The sequence below is a fragment of the Leptonychotes weddellii genome, chromosome 2, assembly GCF_054177405.1.
Source record: "Leptonychotes weddellii isolate Sample4059 chromosome 2, ASM5417740v2, whole genome shotgun sequence".
NCBI lineage: Eukaryota > Metazoa > Chordata > Mammalia > Carnivora > Phocidae > Leptonychotes > Leptonychotes weddellii.
Genome location: NC_138370.1, coordinates 103699465 through 103714506, shown reverse-complemented (window position 1 = coordinate 103714506; position 15042 = coordinate 103699465). Strand labels below are relative to the sequence as shown.

Below are 15042 nucleotides of genomic sequence, written 5' to 3'. Positions count from 1 at the left end.
TGATCAGGCAGGAGACTAGAACTGAGCCATATACTAGAGATTTAGGGTATATTTTGGTCTGTTAGAAGAAACTGTATCCCAAAATTTTAAAGAGAAAAACATATATATACAAAAAATAAGGTTAATGACAATGAAGGGATAGAATATGACTCTAAAAATGAAAATTAAAAAAGATTTTTAAAAAGGGAATTGATAAGATATTGGTTGAAAAAGGGAAAAAGAAAAATTCAAAAAAATGGAAAAAAAAATAAAGAAATTAAAAAAAAGTTAACTTTGAAAGACTCAAGAATCATGGGGGAAAAAGCCATGAATTCTATGTGCTGTATTCCCCTAGCTCTGGAGTTTTGCAGATCTCATTGATCAGTAAACTTGGTCTTGGCTGGCTGTTTTTGCTGATCTTCTGGGGGAGGGGCCTGTTGCAGTGCCCGAGGAGGAATTGCACCACCCTTGCCGGGGGCCAGTCTAGGTAATCTGCTCAGGGGAAGAGGCCCAAAAGCACACCTTTGAAGAACCCACGAAAATGCACCACTCTACAGGCTCTGGGCACAACTTATGGTGGTGCCAGGTCAAGTAATAACTTTCATTCAACTTTCTCACTCCTTCCTCACTGTTCCCAACATAGAGTGGTCAGAAAGGAGCTGGAGAGGGGACAGGGAGGCAGAAAAACAGAGACAGTATAAAGAACCTACTTTGTAGAATTCCATCCCACACTGACATGAGCTATAGAAGAGAATTTTCAATTATTATTTTGGATTGCATATTCTAATTTTGAATTGATATACACTGCAAACTTAGTTGTCTATAGAAAATTGTTCCCTTCTTAAGAGTGACCAAAAAAAGCCATGGACCTTTAATATTTTCATCAAAGGCAGGAAGTTTATGTTCACCAGATAAATTGTAGAGATAGTGGGAAACAAAAATAGAGTAGAATTTTAATCACATTTTATGATTTGTAGCTTCTAAATTCTTTAACTCATTTTCTAAGTTTTATGCTTTTTTAAGACTATGAAAAAAGAATAGTAATCCATGCCAAGTTAATTATTTATAGCTATATTTCAATAAAAAGCATTTTTAGTTATGAAAAATGAAAACAAATGGTGACTGGTGTATGTCTTTAAAATTCTGAGATTGAGCTAGAAAGCCTAATCAATTGTAGGAAATTGCCCCAGAACCCTGTCCTTTCAAAATCCATTGCATCACCACAAACATATATGTTTGCAAATTATACACTTAGTGTTTATATGAAATCCTACAAATTCTATGAAATAGATGAAGGAATTAACCCCAATGCCCAGAGGTTGGACAGAGAGGTGAATGAGAGTCTCAAAAATGGTATAAGTGCACAAATGTTTGTAGGAGAGAGAACATTGCACAATTTAAAGGGGTGTGTATTCCTCAGGTTTAACTGAATAATGCTGTGAGGGAATATGAGGTCCAGAGTTACCAGAAAACTTGAAAATAAGATTGTCAGTTTCATCCTTTGTTGCTGTTTTGTGAAATTTTGTTATTTTTAAATATTTTCCTGTTGTCATAAAACACTATGTGGCCAAACACACACCTGCACCTGCAGATTATGTCAGAGGATGCTAGTCTGTGAACTCTGGAAGAAAGCCTGTTGGATTTTTCATGTAACTTAACCCAATTTATTTATTTATTAATTTTTTAAAGATTTTATGTACTTATTTGACAGAGAGACAGTGAGAGAAGGAACACAATCAGGGGGAGTGGGAGAGGGAGAAGCAGGCTTCCCGCTGAGCAGGGAGCCCGATGGCAGGTGATAAACCAGTTGACAAATTTCAACTTGTAGTTTTCTAATACTGGATGTTTTCCTGCATATCTAGCACAGATTCATAACACCACAGTTTCTCAATCTCTTTTCAAGTTTACAAGATATTTATTAACATTGGTCATTTAATTCTCCATACCTTCTCAAGCTCCTCTGGCTCTAACACTTCTCTAGGAACCAGAAATATTTGTGTTTGGATTATTGAACACATCCTGACACCACTTGAAACTTTGATGGGAATATTGTAGCAGTTTCTCTAATCAAACTATTATTCAAGGTGGTTAATATTGAGCAGCAATGGGACAGAGGCTCATGATCTTTCAGTGTTAATGAAAACAGGAAGAAGATTAATAGTAGAATGGAAAACAATCAATAGGATTTTATGATGAGTAGGGAATCTCCTTACAACGGGATGGTACCTATGTGTCTATGGAGATTTCAGGGCTTCAGCCAATATTTTGTCTTGGCCAAATCTAGTTTCTATTATACTAAGCTAGTACAAGCAAAAAAAAAAAAAAAAAATTGCACTGAATTAATACCAAAATTCTCTCTGAAAACACTTGACCTTAGCACTTTTCTTTAAAGGTATTTATTTATTTATTTATTTATTTATTTATTTATTTATTTTTATAATTTATTTTCTTTAAAGGTATTTAAAGGTAAACATCTCTGGTCATTTCGTGGGTATGGGGCAATAAAAAGAGTTCAGATGACTAGTCAGGAAATTGCTCTAGCCCAGGGTTTCTCAAAATGTGTGTCCATGTACCAGTATATAAAAATTATTTGTAGTAATTGCTGGAAGCATAGCTGTTTGGATTTTACTGGAAGATCACAGGGGTGAGCCCTAGGAAAATCTATTTTTAACAGACACCTTAAGTGATTCTTATGAGTAATAAATGTTAAGACCTACTGATCTCAGTAATAGTGTGTGTGTGTCCTTGGGTTCTTCTCCGACAATGAGCCCAGTAACAGCAGCTTGTACAATCCCTTAAGCAGCAGCAAGGATTAAGTGAGATAATTGATCAATAAAGTACTTTGAAAAATGTGTAGTATTTTGCAAATGCAATGGATGGACTAGCAAGAGATTTAATGAGAAGAAGAAAGAACCTGGGGCACCTCAGTGCTCAGTCGGTTAAAGCCTCTGACTCTTGGCTTCGGCTCAGGTCATGATCTCAGGGTCGCAGGATCAAGCCCCGAGTTGGGCTGCGCCCTCAGTACAGAGTCTGCTTCAGATTCTCTCCCTCTGCCCCCCCTTCTCTATATCTCTCTCAAATAAGTAAATAAAATCTTTTAAAAAAAGAAGAAAGAACCCTACTGAATACCAGGTTTATAAAAGTACTGGAAGTCCTATGGAGAGCCCTCCTCCTGAATTATTAGAGTTTTGTTATATATCCTTCTCCCTCCCCTTCTCATTCCTGATATTTCTCCATTCCAACCCTCTCTGAAAGGCTTCCTCTCTTTCTCCCAGCCTGTGGTACCTTCTCAGACTCCTTTAATCCCATCTTTACTCTCAATCTTTTTCCGGATGTCAATGAATTTCTCTTTCTCTCTCTGTCCTTTTTTTTTTTTTTTACATCCCTCCCACCATCACATGTCTCCAAATTATATACAAATAATACCACATGGAAACTGGAGAAAGGTGTCTTTTGTTTATATGTACTCTGAGAAATGTCTCTCATGGCAGAGAATTGACCCTTTACATGAGAATCAGATACTTTCTTACAGCCCTATCTGAAAATTCCCAAAGGAAACAAACATAAGGGAATAGAATTGAGCATCTTGATCCAAAATGAACAAATCTAGAAATAACAGGATGAAAGTGAAGCAAGATAACTTGAGGCAAAATATACAGAAATTGCTCGTTACAGAGAGATCATACAACTACAGATCTGGAGGAAAACTTCAGTATGATTTAGTCAAACTGCACTCCTATTATTGATGGGGAAATTAAAGACTTGAGAGGTTAAAACATTTGCTTTAAGCAAATGTTTTAAGCAAGCTTGTGGCCCCAGGTAACTAAGACCAAGGGCTTGTGGTCCCTGGTTCCTAAGACCAAGGGCTCTTGGCTTAGCCAACAGTACACTCCACCATTGCACAGGGCTGGCTTATGACATTAGTCAGAGCTCAGTGAAAAAAAAAGTTGTTAAACTGCCAAATATATGCATATAGCTAAAGTAAACTTTATGTAATACACAGGTAAATGGTGTATACATTGTAGGTGTTTTGTGTCTTTATTTGGCAAAGTAAAAGCCTGTTAATTCTCTGTCAACTGTCCAAAGGGCATTTGATTATTTACTGATCAATGAAAATTTTAAAACCTGGAAATAACTGAATTATCTAATGCCTTTGCTTCGGGACAGGATTAGAATAAAGTTAATTACTCAACATAGTGAATGAAGTGAATGAAGACCTCAGAGTTAGAGCGGTAAAACCTATAATCAATGCATCTTTACAACTGCGTTTTCATAACTTTGCATTTGGTAGGGATGAGGAATAGTATGATATAAGTGTTTCAGAATTACTCAATGAATGATACATAGAATTACAGGATACCATTGTTTTTCTCGTGAGCAAGAAACAGGAATGACTCAACACCTGCATTCTGATAGTCACACCATTCCTATGTGATTTGAAGAGTCAATATAAACCAAATGTGGGCATTTTCTGCTATTTATATAACAATAAGGTCAATTTCATAAAACAAAGCAAGTTAGTTCAGCCAACTGAGAGAGTAGCCCAAAATGACCCTCACAACTTCTCCACTATACAGGCCCAGGATAAAAATAAATATGGTCCTCAAGTTACTGAAAACAAATCCAGGAATGTCTTGTACATTTTCAACTCTGCTGACTTTTGAAGAAATACATACAGTTCTCCAAATTAAAGCAAGAGTTTGTTAGTAAGCATCATCTATGTGTCCAAAGATAGGTCCTGGGGAAAAAAAGAGATCAACTGGACATTGTCTTTGTTCCCAACAAATGTACATTCAGTTAGGTTGTAAATGGACTCCAATAACAGGTTTTTAAATGGTTGGTAGCATTGTCATTTTTCTGTCTTCTACTTGGCAAATTTATAGAGTTGTAAACTTCAATTAATATAAAACTTGTACTCAACAAATGAGGCTGTCGGGAAAAGAAAGAAGAAAAAAATAAAAGAAGCTTATGGATTCACATAATTTCATCATCTTAATCCCCAAAATGCAATTACTATTAATAAATCTTTAATTAGTTAATTCTATGCATTTAAAATGGCAGGTCTCATTTTTTAAAATGGATTTGCAGGGAGAGATAGTTGAGGGATGTCTCATTGTAGGAGAGAGGAGTAGTCACAATGGCCAAGAGCTGGCAAGTGCAGGAGTGGCCTCTGTGCCCCAGGGACAGTATCTAAGAGCTCAGCATTTATGTCCTCACACTTGCCGAATGCCCTAGGAGGACGATTTCACAATTCATACCACAAAAAAAATTTCTTTTCCCATTTCAGTTAAAAATAAGCTCAATGTGTGATACAAATGGTTTTCTGTATTTTATGTGTGTGGTTTTTTAATAACTCAAGCATTATTTCAACACATGGCTCCTTGAATGTGTAGCAGCCATAGAAAAACATATAAAGGTATTATAGCCAAAAGAGCAAGGGTAGAATAGCAGATGCAGACCCAGCCAATGAGGAAAAATTCTCAAATTTATGAAATACCTTCCTACTTATCCCTTGATTCTGTGAGTTAAATATTAGCTTGCCTATTAATAACTAATATTTAAATAGTAATTTATGGCTTACAGAGCACTTTAAAATAGGTTTTCTGATTTTCATGTAACTCTAATAAAATATCATTTTTCTCATATTTAGAGAAAGAAAAGGAGGCTAGGAAGTATTTAATATCTTGGTCAATTTCAGCATACTAAGAAGTTAGACCCAAACTTGGTTCTCAATTAAAGTCAAGGTTCCTTCCACTAATGTATTCCACCTCTCAGATCAAGCGGTGTTTGAAGACAGGTAATAACATGTGAGGATGTTGACAATTCTCAATTCTCTACAAAGTTAGAATCCTCATTAAAAACAAACATAATTTTATTTATGAATTTCAGTGATTAGTGAGTTAAATAACCTACAAATCTGAGACACTTTAGAGAATACAGTCTGCATATATCAAATGGTGCCTGTATATATTGTGATTAAAAATATAACTTGGCAGGGCGCCTGGGTGGCTCAGTCGGTTAAGCGACTGCCTTCGGCTCAGGTCATGATCCTGGAGTCCCAGGATCGAGTCCCGCATCGGGCTCCCTGCTCGGCAGGGGGTCTGCTTCTCCTTCTGACTCTCTTCCCTCTCGGGCTCTCTGTCTCTCTCATTCTCTCTCTTTCAAATAAATAAATAAAATAAAATCTTTAAAAAAAATATTTTATATGCAGATTCTTCTACTTACAAAAGAGACTGTCCAACAATAAACAAAACATGCGTGAAATTTTAATAAAATCTTTACTCCCCTTAAAAAGTATTCTACACGGGCGCCTTGGTGGCTCAGTTGGTTAAGCGACTGCCTTCGGCTCAGGTCATGATCCTGGAGTCCCGGGATCGAGTCCCACATCGGGCTCCCTGCTCAGCGGGGAGTCTGCTTCTCCTTCTGACCCTCCCCCCTCTCATGCTCTCTATCTCCCATTCTCTCTCTCAGATAAATAAATAAAACCTTTAAAAAAAAATAACTTGGCAATCATCTTTCTAGTATCTCATACCGATTCTTCCGTGAAAAATTTTCATGTGTTGGTTTTTCACTTTGTGAGAATTAACATTATAATTATTTAAATATTTGCTGATTTTGCATTAGAATCAATTTGGAAATAAGGCAGTTTATCTAAGGAATGGGATATAATAAACTATAGAACTCTGAGTTCCCAAACTCAGCAAACCTTAAGAAGTTGTCACATGCACAACACTATGTTGGGTGCTTTGTGTACCTCTCTTCACATGATCTCCCTAACACTCCTACGAGGTAGGCCCTGCACTCATCCTATTTTACAGCTGAGAAAGCTGAAGGTGAAGTAACTTGCCCAAGTTCACAAAGACAGTAAGTGGCAGAGCTGGAATTTGAACCCAGACATTCCGGCTCCAAAAGAATTATAAATGTGACACTAAGTGATTAATTCACTAATAGTTATTTCCTCTGCTTCTTTTCTTCTCCTCCAAGTCCCATATTAGCTGCACTCACATTTATATTACAGCCAAGTACATTTTTTTTTTTAAGATTTTATTTATTCATTTGAGACACAGAGATAGAGAGAGAGAGAGCATGAGCAGGGAGAGAGGCAGAGGGAGAGGGAGAAGCAGGCTCCCCGCTGAGCCAGGAGCCCGATGTGGGACTCGATCCCAGGACCCTGGGATCATGACCTGAGCCGAAGGCAGACACTTAACCATCTGAGCCACCCAAGCGTCCCCATTTTTTTTTTTTTCAACTAACTTAACAAGGGTTTGGTAGGCAAATGCCTACAACTCCTTCCAATGCAACCTCTACTAATTAACTGAATCAAGTGTATGAAGAGGATCATTATCACTAAGCAGAAACTCATTTGTGGCACCTAGTTTGTGGTTTAAAGGTGTGGAAGATGTTAGGAGAGGCAGCAGTGGCTTCTGAGTTACTCAAGTGACAAGTCCCTATCCTTCCTCTCTTCTATTCGAAAAACTCAACTTGCTACAATTTCACCACGCTGGAAGGCAGCAAGCTATAAGGAAGATTTTGAAGAACAACATCCTCTGGTTTGATTTTAAGCCACATCACTCTAATATAATTTTATAGCCTCGTTTCCTAATCATTAAAATGGGAATCATAAAGTCAGCCTTAAATGTTGTGATGGAAGGAATCTGTGTAAAGGGCCAGGCAAAATGAATGGTAGATGTCAGGAGATGTTGTGATGACACTCACCTGGGTTAACTTGGACCCAGTGCAACTGAATCTGTGTTCTGACACAACTACTTTGGGTTCAAGCCAGAACGTGACTGAATAGACAGATGTAAAAGCAGTTCACATTTCAGATGAGCAGCACACCAAGAATAAAATCAATGGCTTCAACATTTTTGGCTACTAACCACACAATATAATTCATTACTGACTCTATACAAATAGGCAAATGATTGCCTTAGAACAGGGCCTGCTTAGAATATTGTTGAACGTATTCAACAAAAGATTGATAAAACTTTTCATTTGTTTGTTTTTTAAATGAAGAGGAAGAAAGGGAGTGAATAATAATAATAATTAATCATAATAATATTTGGGAGTAAATAATAATTGGAGTATCAGAGAAATGGTAGCAATCTATATATACCACAATCTTGATATACACTATTATTCAAACCAAAAAGTTCCCATCAAGAAAAATAATAAATCCTGGATTTCCCCAGAAAGCAGAGCCTGAGACAAAGGCTGGTGGGCAGACAGTTTGTGAAGGAGTGTGAAGTCTGGGAAAGGCATAGAGGACTACAGCAGTGAAACGGAGCAGGAACAGAGGAGGGAAGCACTCATTCACTGGCTCCATCCCCCCTTTTGACAAGAGTGGTCTCAGAGAGGGCTACTGCCCCTGCTCTTCCAGCTCAGGCATACAACTCTGCCAGCTGGGGTTCTGCAGGTGACACATGCCTTGGTATCAGAATAACAGCAGACAGGAAAGCAAAAGATCTATATTCACTCAAGGCGAGGTGCTGTCAGACTACACGAGTGCATAGCAGGTTGCCATCGCAATGGCCAGAGTAAACACAGCCAGAGAGGGTATAGGGAAAGACACAGCAGGTGTCTAATACTTGTACTATTTAGAGACTAGTTATGATGATCTCTGCTGATATTTCTACAAGACACAAAACTTCTATTTACGTTTAGAAAACGATTTCTCTTTTCTTTTCTTTTTTTAAAAAAGATTTTTCTTACGGTTGTCCCAAATTTGGGAACCACAGAGTGGCCTTTCTAGATGTAACTGTAATTGATATCACTGTTTTTTTCACGTCGATGCTGATGTGGTGTCTGCAACAGTACAAAAAGGATCTTCTTTGCTAACTGAAAGAGTTTCTTTTAACACCCAACTGGCATTATTATCCTAGCTTGATAGAGCTATAATGACCCACAGGAATTCAGTAACAGGAAAGGAGGCCCTTACTAACAGGAATTGAATGTCCCTTAGAGTACATTCCTGCTTTGACATTCAGGGTTTAGAAATGTGCATCTCAAATTGTTCTCAAAGATGAAGAGGAAGTTGGAAAGTGATGACTAAAAAAAACCGCATAGAAGTTACTTGAATTAGATAATTATTCACAAGTTAAAATATTTACCTGAAGCTTGAAATGTACCTTCATCAATGAAAAGGAAAGGACAGGCGATGATCCAGTAAAATAAAAGCTTTCTAAATTTTTTTTTTTTTAAGATTTTATTTATTTGTGAGAGAGAGAATGAGAGACAGAGAGCATGAGAGGGAGGAGGGTCAGAGGGAGAAGCAGACTCCCTGCCGAGCAGGGAGCCCAATGCGGGACTCGATCCCGGGACTCCAGGATCATGACCTGAGCCGAAGGCAGTCACTTAACCAACTGAGCCACCCAGGTGCCCTAAAATAAAAGCTTTCTGAAACCCTCAAATGTGCATCATCTTTTTCCCTCAATTATCTGAATACTTACAATTAGCAAGATAAAATCACCAGAGAACTTACTGGTGACAACCATTATGAGTCTCTTGAAAATAGGAATTCTAGGATGATCACTTCTACTTTTAAGCAGAGACTATTAAAAAAATGAGTCGTGGAAAAAATGAATCTTAAACAAACGGTTTGGGGACTAAATACTTTCCCATTGGATTTGTTTGCATATTGGTTATTCCTCCCACAATAGATCACTCATTTTAGGTAAGAATTTCTTTTTTTTTTTTTTAAGATTTATTTATTTATTTATTTGAGAGAGAGAATGAGAGAGAGAGAGCATGAGAGGGGGGAGGGTCAGAGGGAGAAGCAGACTCCCTGCCGAGCAGGAAGCCCGATGCGGGACTCGATCCAGGGACTCCAGGATCATGACTTGAGCCGAAGGCAGTCGCTTAACCAACTGAGCCACCCAGGCGCCCTTAGGTAAGAATTTCTGATAGTGATGAAGCTAAACAGAATAAGTAAAATGATCTGCTCTAGAGCAACTCACATGCGATCAAAAATAACACATGAATTAATGATGTGTGGTATTTATTTAACTTTCTTAAACTTCCCTTTTTGTGAACTTTCTTTTTTAAAAAAGCCGTTTTGTATTTTTAAGAAGTTGGTTGAGAATAAGGTTTCTCCTTGAATATTTCTAACTATAAGAAGATATTACATAAAGTATTTTATACCCCAAAAGGAAAGGTAGAGCCAGTTCTTTTTAGATATTCTTCCTCCCAAGGATTAGTCAGAGTAGTTTACTTCTCCAGATTTGTTGTTAATTACTGTCACCTGGTACTAGATTGTCCATCTATCCCTATCACCTTCTCTCCTGGCTAGACTTTGGGAATTGGCTTACCTTTGATAAGAAGCCCCTTTCCTTATATTTTGTGCCCATTTTCATAGCCAGGAATCAAAGTAATCCACTCGTATCCATGTTCTATGCTATGAGTCATATGTGTCCACAATCTTTTCACAAGGACAAGGCAGTAAACTGGTAAGTGATTGTCATTGTAAGAAATTAAAAATGAAAAAAATGAAGGCAATTGTATCATTCCTTAAAGTGTTCACTCAGCTATGTGTCCTTACTATAACAGTTTAGGACTGTTACTGGACAGGGGCGCCTGGATGGCTCAGTCGGTTAAGCGTCTGCCTTTGGCTCAGGTCATGGTCCCAGGGTCCTGGGATCGAGTCCCCCATGGGGCTCCTTGCTCAGTGGGGAGCCTGCTTCTCTCTCTGCCTGCCACTCCCCCTGCTTGTGCTCTCTCTCTCTGCCAAATAAATAAATATAAATAAAATCTTAAAAAAAAAAGAACTGTTACTGGACAAACAAACTACATATGGTAATATATATGGCCCCTACTTTCAAGGTGTTTATAGTCTGGTAGAGGAAATAAGATATGCCTACAAATAATTATGATAGAATTAAAAAAAAAACAAGTGCCACAAGAGAGTTAGAAATATGAGCATCTAGGTGAGAAATAAATTGTTTTTCTATGTTATTAATTCTACAATAAGCAGGACTAAGAACTCCTGGGATTCAAGAGTAAAGAACACTCACCCCCTCATCCAGCTGCAGGGGCATTCCAACTACCTGTGGATTTTAATTTACCCTGAACATCTCTATTTAAATATCTTATCAGGATTTCAAACTCACCATGTCCAAAGTCAAATACATCATTTTCTCCTTAAACGGTCTCCACCTATCTTTCCCTCCCTCAGTTCCCAAACCATTTCCCTACTCCTAGTATTCAGATAATCCTTTGTATATCACAGTCACGTTCTCCCTCATTGCCAGTCAAGAATATGGCAAATCACCAACTTTCTACTTCCTTTAAGCACTTCCCCAGATCCTTCTTTTTATTTTATTGATAGACTTTCAGACTTGCAATAGCACTTGCACTATTTTCTTTATCTTGTGTCTCTCCTGACTACAATAGTCTAATTTATTTCCTGCTGACAGATTAATCTTCCCAATTTATAGCCCCAATCATAATTCCCACACTCAAACACATTTAGAGGCTCTAAACTAATCAACTATTCAATTTTAACTATTGACTATTAACTAGTCAGTATCCCTCATCCTGGTAGTCAACATATATCTTGAGGCTCTATTTCCAACCTTATTTTCCAAAACTTACCTATGTCTAATCTGTGACCTCCTTACATGTGTACACTAAAATATTCTGATGTTTTCATGTTCCTATGCAAGAAACTCCATTGACCTGAAACCTCCTGTTTTTCAAATTTCAAAGTTTATCATAATTTCCACTTTTATATGAATTCTTTACTGATGCCCCACAGCCAAAACTAAGCTCCGGACCATTCTTTATTTACCACTTAAGACCTACAATACAATCAAAATTACTTAACTCCTCTTTTCTCTCCCATTTCAAGGGCCATGGCTGAGTCTTACTGATCTCTGTAAATCTATAGCATTTAGCATAATGTCTGTCTTACAGTCTGATCCATTTTTTTCCCCATGAAACTGAATGTTCAATCACTAACAAATGAATTTCTCCAAGGAATGATTCTTCAGATACCAATGAAATTGATGTTTTTTCCTGTTCGCAAATGCCTAACACATTTTAATCTTTCCTAAATTAACATCAAGTTCAAAAAGCAAATGGCGCTGGGAGAGTACATTGTTTCCTGGGCCTCCTTTCTCTTAGAATCCCTTTTCATTTAACTTCTCTTGGTTCTGACAGTCAAAGGCTCATCCATCTAGGCTTAAAAGCCAAAAGGGGTTTAAAAGCCACAGGAGGGGGCTGTTCAGTTTTAAATACAATTTAGAAAACCTTGGGAAAGAATGACAGTTCTTTTTCAGGAATCTTCCCTACGTATTTCAACAGAACAGCTTTGCAAATTGGAAATGGTAAAATATTATACCACCAACCAAGTAATAGAAAGTCACTCGCTGCTGTGTAGAAAGATTCACTTGATTTTCACAAGGAGCACAAAAGACTACATTGTATGTATTTAAATCTGAGACTGACAAAAATGCCAGAAGGAGAAAGAAAAGTAGTCAATTTCTCTAAAAGATCATTATTTAGGAATAAATTACTATGCAAAGAAGCATGGATCTTCTTGACAACTTGTGAATTTAAGGCCGATGAAATGCCTCCCTCCTCATCCCTAATAATCAACTCTGCTGATGAAATATGGTAAGCATTCTAAGTTTGGGGAACGTACAAAGCTTTGAAATCAATGTGTTTCCGGTACAGGGGATTAAGGAAAGAACTTAATAAATCAGCTTAGGAAATGCTTCATTTCCTGTGCCCTATCTGGGAAGGGAAACATAAAACAGGCAGAACCAGGTGCAACAAAATCATACACCTGGATGGACAATCTCTTCCAGTTCCTTCTAGGCACCACTCAGATGGTCAGTTCATGCTCTTGAGCTAGAGCTTCCTTTTCTAAGGCAAATGGAGTAGTTTTTGCAGAAACTTTCCTTAAGTTAACAAATAGGGTTGTTGGCAGAGGTTGAAGGAGATAGTCATTATGTAATTATTATCTCTGCTCAAAAGAGAAATTATCCTACTTGGGTTAATAGTTCATTAGAAAGAAGACACCATTAATGGGCTGGGCTCATTTCTGGTTAGGTAAAAGAAGTTGGTATCTTCCCAAAATGATCATAATAGAAAAGCCTGCCAGGTCATCTCTGGGTTGTCCTCCACTTTCCGTCTTCCTTATGGCTAGGTTTTGCAAGCTGATTCTATTGATCCTATTCCATTTTGCTTTCAGAAAGACACATAATCCATTCAGAGTTTAACAATGCCAGGAAAATAGTGTACTCGGTGGTGCTTACAGACCTGGAGTGGTGAGCAGCCTAACCCAGACTTTCAATTTTATATTGACCTGGCACCTGTTTGTGAGCAGTGTTCTTCATGGCATCGGGATTTCCCATGCATACTGAAGAGTTACTTATAAGCTTATGCACTGATTTCTGGGACCCTTCATAACTACTCTTTATTTTAAAAAATCAGATGCCAGGTAACTCTTCTAAGTTAGATTTTCTGGCCTTGATACCTGCTGCAACTTAACTCTGGAAATGCCAAGATGCATGATAAGCAATCATATGTGATTTTGGAGTGTTTGGGAATTTGTCCTAAATCTATATATGTATTTTGGGAAATTAATGGTAAATATCATTGAAGGAGTGTGCATAATTTTTCCCACACTATTATTCTAAATTAGAATTTTTGTAGGCAGCAAACTTTTGAAAAAAGCACATGCAAAATAAAATTAGGACTGATTGTTTTCCAGGGCTCCTCAGAATCAGTATTTCCCAACTGTGTTCTTTTATGATAGTTTGTACTTTGGTTTTCACACTTATTAAATCTGTCTTGTATTAGAATTACGTATTTGTTTTTCCCAACAGTACATTGACCACTGTTGGTAAGGACAATGTCTTAGTCATTTATGTATTCCTTGCACCAATGAGTACATAGTAGGGTCCTAATAAATATTCATTAAATGTAATTGCTTACAGGGAATCCCTCAGAAAGGGCTAACACAGTCATATGTAATAATTTCTTGCAACTGGTCATTAATATAGTCAGGGCTCATAGTGCTTCATATACAGCCCTTATCTGAGTTTCTGAAATTGCAATCAGTGGGTAGGATTCTTATGTCCATAAATTTCTGAAATGTTGTGCAAAATGTGTGTATGTGTGTAGATCTGTGCTTATTTCCAGAACAAATGTTATTAACTTTAATCAAATGACTCTCCTCTTTACCCACCCTGCCCCCTTGAGATATTAATATTTGCTTCCCCAGGCAGCTTGATCCAGCCTCTCAATTTATCAGAGCCAAAAGATATTTGGGACAAATATAGGCCAGCATCTGCAATGCAGTATTTCTGATTACAGCCTTTCACCCATACTTGACAATCTTGTTATTTCTAGACTTAACGCCTGAGAGGAGCACATTTTTGAGAAAGAGTACATTTGCCACCAGCATTTAATCCCCAGATTTTTATTCTCCCAAAGTGCTATCGCGTATTCTCAGTACCTTTACGGTGCCATCAAATACACCACAAGGCCACTGCACCAGCAAACATTTCCTTTCAGTGAAAACAACAAACATCTTCTCCATGGAGCCTTCCCCACGGACTCCCTGCCAACACCCACACACTCGACTCCGCAAATGAATTGCTGTATACAAGTTTCGCGGGAAGGTCCCTGAAGGTAAACTGAGGCTAACAGTCCCCCCACCCCCACCCCCCCAGTGATTTCGGATCCACACCAGCAGAAGAATAAGAGAAAACGGTACCTGTGTTGTTTTCACTGCTACAAAGACTGGACAGAAGAAGACAAAGGATGGTCACTTGAAGGAGTTCCATGGTGCTCGTGGACCGTCTCAGTGGTGCTTCTCTCCAGAGTCCCGCAGAGATAACTCCCTCCCAGCCTGGCAGGGCCTTATTAGCAAATGGAAAAGGTGTGCTGAATGTGAGCAGTCACTGCCCATTCCCACTGATTTCGGGGGCTCTGATAAAGAACGGGAGGAAATACACACACTCCCTTTGGGAGTTCAGCAGAGAGGAGATTTATTGTTTCAGTCCCTTACAGGAACTTTTTTTTCTCTTCCTCTGGCAGCGACTTGTGTTTTTGTTA

At 38.1% G+C, this 15042-nt stretch overlaps 1 protein-coding gene across 2 annotated transcripts in view; it reads right to left on the bottom strand.

Moving 5' to 3' along the window:
- EMCN (endomucin) overlaps positions 1–14911 on the bottom strand; it is an 83638-nt gene extending 68727 nt beyond the window's left edge. Inside the window, exon 1 of one of the 2 annotated variants that reach the window (XM_081812093.1) lies at positions 14702–14911. In XM_081812093.1, the coding sequence (XP_081668219.1) occupies positions 14702–14771 (70 nt within the window). In that variant the 5' untranslated portion in view covers positions 14772–14911. Of the gene's footprint in view, positions 1–10988; positions 11148–14701 lie in introns of those variants that run through there. The other variant, XM_081812094.1, reaches the window with a different exon arrangement.
- Between the last annotated feature and the right edge of the window lie 131 nt (positions 14912–15042).